The sequence below is a fragment of the Oncorhynchus gorbuscha genome, linkage group LG22 (genome assembly GCF_021184085.1).
Source record: "Oncorhynchus gorbuscha isolate QuinsamMale2020 ecotype Even-year linkage group LG22, OgorEven_v1.0, whole genome shotgun sequence".
Classification (NCBI taxonomy): Eukaryota; Metazoa; Chordata; class Actinopteri; order Salmoniformes; family Salmonidae; genus Oncorhynchus; species Oncorhynchus gorbuscha.
In genome coordinates, this window is record NC_060194.1 from 9,644,414 (window position 1) to 9,650,413 (window position 6,000).

Genomic DNA, 6,000 nt, shown 5'->3' on the forward strand with positions numbered 1-6,000 from the left:
TCATCTCAGTACTGGGCTTCCTCTCAGTACTGGGCTTCCTCTCAGTACTGGGCTTCCTCTCAGTACTGGGCTTCCCCTCAGTTCTGGACTTCCCCTCAGTTCCGGGCTGCCCCTCAGTTCCGGGCTTCCCCTCAGTTCCGGGCTGCCCCTCAGTCCCGAGCTGCCCCTCAGTCCCGAGCTGCCCCTCAGCCCTGAGCTGCCCCTCAGTCCCGAGCAGCCCCTCAGTCCCGAGCTGCCCCTCAGTCCCGAGATGCCCCTCAGTCACGAGCTGCTCCTCAGTTCTGTGGGGTTCTGGGTGAGGACTATTAGGCCATGGTCGGGGGGGGGTGGATTATCCCAGGACGCGAAGGGGAGGAACTAGGACATTAATGGAGTGGGGTCCACGTCCCGAGCCGGAACCGCCACAATGGACAGACGCCCACCCCGACCCTCCCTATGGTTTTGAGGTGCATCCGGGAGTCCGCACCTTAGGGGGGGGGGGTTCTGTCACGCCTTGGTCATTGTATTTTGTGTTTTCGTTATATTTTTGGTCAGGCCAGGGTGTGACATGTGTTTATGTTGTTGTATTTCGTATTGGGGTTTTTGTATTATTGGGATTGCGGCTGAGTAGGGGTGTTGTATGGGCTTGGCTGCCTGAGGCGGTTCTCAATCAGAGTCAGGTGATTCTCGTTGTCTCTGATTGGGCCCGTATTTAGGTAGCCTGGTTTCGCTTTGTATTTCGTGGGTGATTGTTCCTGTCTCTGTGTAGTGTTCACCAGATAGGCTGTAATAGGTTTCTCGTTCCGTTTGTTGTTTTTGTATATGTTATAGTTATTTCATGTTACGCTCTTCATTCATTAAAGTCATGAGTAACTACCACGCTGCATTTTGGTCCGACTCTCTTTTGACAAACGAAGAACGTCGTTACAATGCCGCTCTGACATTGCTCGTTCAAATATTTATATGTTCTTAATTCCATTCCTTTACTTAGATGTGTGTGTATTGTGTGTATTGTTGTGAAATTGTTAGATATTACTGCACTGTTGGAGCAAGAAACACGAAAGTTTCGCTACACCCGCAATAACATCTGCTAAACATGTGTATGTGACCAATAACATTTTATTTTATTTTGATTTCATGTTGCAGCAGAGCTCAGCTTAGCGAACGCTTGTGTATATGGAAAGATGCTTAACAGTATATGTGTGGGTGCTGACTACTGCAGCCTCTTGCTTTACACTATCGTAAATATTTGATACCAAACACATTTAAATTGTGTGTATACTATAAATGTGTATACTTTCTGTTTTGTTCCCCTCTAAGTGATTATTTCTTAGAAGCATGATTTATGATACATTTATGATTGTTCTTCCACTGAGTATTTTTCTGACAAGCCTGCATAAGACCAATCCTACAAATAATCACTTCAAGGGTGACTCTGAGTAATTCCTCAGCCACAGCCAATGGAAAATCGAGCCTTGTTGATGTCTGGGAGCAACCGTGCCTAGCGACCACACACCATGCCTCAGATTCAGATACCAAAACTTGTCAAAGGGTTAGTAAATTGGCTCCTTGTGGAACATACTGTTATCACTTCGGATAAGTAATGCGGAACCACTGAATGTCTCATATAGTGGGTAACTTAGTAAGCAATAAATCAAGACTAAGAGTCTTGAAATGATCACAATGAAATGTCCCAGCCAAAACTCCGGGAGCTGGTGTGATGCTATGTGAGCTTCCTTTCAAGTTGTAGGCAAAAAATATTTTAGAAGAGAAAAAGTCAAGATAGTTCTGTGAATATAAAAAGTTTTAACAATGTCACAAGGATTCCACTTATATAACCTGAAGGGATGCACTAACAATGTTTCTGTATGAAATTAAGTTGTAAATATTTTATGATACTGCCGATAGCTCTACCGAAAAGCACCCTTTTTTTGTTTTAGAAGTAAGCCGTTGAAGAGAAGAAAATAAAACAATTCTGTAAATTTCTAATTAATTTCCCCAAAAATGAATGAATTAAACCATGCAGGAGTATCACTAAACATAATTTTTTTATGAAAAATGCATCTGTATTTAATAGGCCTAAATGATGGTTGTATTCTGTATTTCGCCATGGCTCACCGCCACTGCCAAACCAGTGTGGAAAAGCTTTGTAATGGAACATGCATTGTCTAGCAAAATTCAATTGAAAAAAATGGATTCATGATACAAAGTTGGATGTGCCATTTTTAGATTTTAGCCCACTGAATGTCTCTGCACTGCCTGCATCTCTTTTAAGGGGCAGATGGAAAACACGTATATATCTTCGTGACAACATGTCTTATGGGCTGATATTCTAGCTTTTATAATGTGTGGTCAAATGAGAGAGACTAGTATTGGGTATTGGGTGTGATTGGGGCAGATAAAACTGGTTTGGATGTACAATACTGGGTGCATGTATGTACAATACATTACATTTTATTTTAAAATGGTGCCAATGCGTATTAATGCAGGTCTGGACACATTTGCCAGTGGTGTTTTAAACAGGCTTATGGAGACTATTAAAAATAGCTATAGCTGCTAAATGCTGTTGTATAAAGATAGCAGAGAGCCTGAGATGTTATAAAAAAGAGGATATGCACTGGTTCTGGCCTAGAACAACCCGAGCAGCCCACATATGGCCAGTTTCAATAAACTTGTGTTTATATCGGGAAAAAGATCACAGGAACATTGGTGAATCTTCCTTTACAGCCTATTGAGGCCTGGTTGGATGGACTAATGCACTTTGGACAGTTTAATGTGCAAGGCAGCAAATGAGCTGGGCTTCAGGCAATTAGGAGAGATCAGGAGGGTGCCCAACTCCAAAAACAACAGTAAAAACCACACAAAGAGGCAGACTGATATCTCTGAATAAGCCCCAGTGGAGTATTTACATAACCTTCATGATCTAACACTCAGACAACTTAACTCATGAGAAGCCAATATGGCACAATTCCAAACTCCAGACATCTGTGAGGGACTGAAGCAGCATCACAGAGTAGGACTGATAAAATTACTCGGAGTCACTGTTGAAATGATTATTTCAGTTAGTTTGAAATCACAGGAAATTAAGTCATTGGTATCCTGAATCTCTGGTACAGTGTAAAGCCTAGGTGTTTATGATCTGAACACATAACTAAATACTTTTCTGGAACACTTTTTAAATGCGTCAAGGGATTTAGAATTTCCATGAAACCATGTCATAGTGGTTTTAGATCGTAAACACCAGAACATGTTTATTCGCTGTAACACTTTATAAACACATTAACACATTTATTCTCATAATGTGCTTCGGTTTAAAACACAAAACACTGGGAGTGTTGTATTTACACCGTGGGGTGTAAAAATACGTATTTTCATATTTCCCAGCGTGCCTTTTGAGTGAATGAGAGAGATACCCACCAATGACTGTGTTTGTTAGTGACAGAGACCTGGTTGCTGCATTACATAAATTATACTCCTGAAGCTTTCACCAAGTGACTGCCTTAGTGAATTTGTTTCAATTAAAAGTAAACCCTTTATGGCAACATCTTATACATTACATAATGCCTTTAGTTTAGGCCTAGTTATCATCGACATTGCGGTCTGAAAATCCTGGCTCATGGGCCACATCAGATCTGCATGTCACAATACGCTGGTTTGTGAAGTAAGGGAGGATATTCAATCATTTGAATATTTTATCACACTCAACCTGTAGCCTGAATGACTACTATGGTGATGGAATTAATAAACAAGACTAGCTAACAGATTGGATTAGTTTAGAAAAATGTCAGTTATTTATCTTTGTATAGATTCATTAATTAATCAATGTGCATGAGGAAATAAAATAGATATTAAAACAAACTATTCTAAAACTCTCCCTGCAACAAAGCATACTGGGAAAAATTATGAGACCCCTCCTACATCTTTTTCACTCTGAGTTAACAGAAATACATTTAACAAGGTGGAGTAATAACACCACTCATTAAAAAAAAAAAAAAAATGTCATGTTCAGTTGTGCTGAAATGTAGGTAAGGTGACATACATTCCTAACACTGAACTGAATAAAAAAACATGGAAGGTCACATACATTTCTAATGATTAGATGCACTCAAAACAGGATGTTAGGAAAGTAAACACTTGTGTTTAAAATCGAAACACTCAGGAGATATAGATGTCCTCCTGGTTGGAACTGACTGGAAAATGCTGACTATCATGATTCATTCTGTATTCTGAGCGCCTGTGTTTAAGATGAGAATACTAGCAAATCAAAATACCTAATGTGCCTAAATGCCTAATGTTTAAGTTTTAAACATTGACGTTTTGGTTATAAACGTGTCAGATGTCATGGTTTTACACTAGAGGCATCGGACCATATCACTGCATGGTTTATCAGTAAATAGACAGCTATGAATCCACACACACCGCCACAGTTGATTGTGACTAAAGCTCTTGAAGCATCTCCCGTGCAATACAATTGTATCTATACTCTCATTCTTGGCGAGGAAGCCTATGGTGAGTCTATCTTCGACTTTACAATCTTGCACTCTTGCTACAGTCTCCCAACAAAACATGTGACAGACAGCACACTGTTGTTAAAACAATCTGGTCGTTGAAAGGACATGATAGCCGACCTGTTGGTGCCCTCACATGCATTTCATTATCCTTCGAAGACCGCATATGAATCGTGTGAAAACTATTATATTTTAACAGACTAAATAACCATTTGACTCACAACACAGTCGGGCGTGCACTTTAAACACTAATGAAGACTAAACAAAATGTCCAAACACTGTAAATAAGATTAGTTTTTGATGCCAGAGCTATTTTCATGTAGCCTACCTACAGTGAACACCATAATGCAGTTTAATCAAGCAGAGATAATGTTTAACTAGCCTGATTTAATGTGTATGACAAGATATATATATATATATTATATTATATATATTATATATTATATAGATAATGTGATATATATATCACATTATCTATCACAAATGAGTCAGAGACTTCAGAAGGGTATGTCGAAACAAGATATTCATTGATGATATATGGAAGTTTCAATAGAAAGAACCCATCATTCATCTAGGCCTGCATGCTACGGTTGGAACTGATGACAATCGATATGCAATTGTGATATTCAAATTAAACTATTTAAAAAATCTACCAAGCATATCCCCTCTACGCATTGTGCTGGCCAGATTCCAAAAGCGCACACCACATCGAGGATAGCCTATATCTCTTTCACAACCACATCTGAAACATAACCAAACGCTAATAATGAAGCAACTCTGTAGTACACTTACCAAATAGTGAATTGGCAAAGCCGTACCATACACATCCACTTTTTCCTATGAGCCATCTTCCTTGCGTACTTGCCGCGAAACTGAACGGAGTGCCCACCACACACACAAGCAGATCGCTGAAGGAAATGTTCATTAGTAGCAGGTTGATAGGCGAGCGCAGCACCTTGTAGCGGCAGAAAAGGACGAGAACTAGGAGGTTGTTGAGGAATCCGAAGGTACCAATAAAGCCTAAACATACAGCGACTATCAGGTTCCCGGTCGGGCTTAGGGTGGTGCGGTATGACGCTTCCAGATTCCTGTCTCCAGCACCCGCACACAGCGCGCTACTGGTCCTTGTGCAGCCTCCGACGCTCACGTTGGGCACAATCATCGCAATCCGTTTTCTCAGCACAAGCGTGTGGTTGGCATTTTTAGTAGAGACGAAAAATGTGGGATTCTGAGTTACAATCCATTAAGGTTGATTGCAGAGAAACATTTTGTTTTGAATAATATGTTTTCCAAATGTAGAACTTTGTTTCCCAGTTCATGGTTTAAAACCAGAACAAAGTTTGATAAGGCTGAGCTCCACCATGTGGTAGTTAAAATCCACACACACCGCAGAACTAGACTCTCTCCGTCGGTGTTGATATTATTGTACTACTTTCACAGATGACGTGAGCGCCGTGGAACTGAGCGCAAAATGTATTCGCAGGGGGTCCAAATGACCTGAAAATGCAGTGAG

At 40.5% G+C, this 6,000-nt stretch overlaps 1 protein-coding gene across 1 annotated transcript in view; it reads right to left on the reverse strand.

Annotated features, from left to right (window-relative positions):
* Positions 1-5,784, reverse strand: part of LOC124009836 (vertebrate ancient opsin-like) — a 116,259-nt gene extending 110,475 nt beyond the window's left edge. The window contains exon 1 of the mRNA XM_046322023.1: positions 5,280-5,784. Coding sequence (XP_046177979.1) covers positions 5,280-5,649 — 370 coding nt within the window. The 5' untranslated portion in view covers positions 5,650-5,784. The remainder of the gene's footprint in view (positions 1-5,279) is intronic.
* Positions 5,785-6,000: the final 216 nt, after the last annotated feature.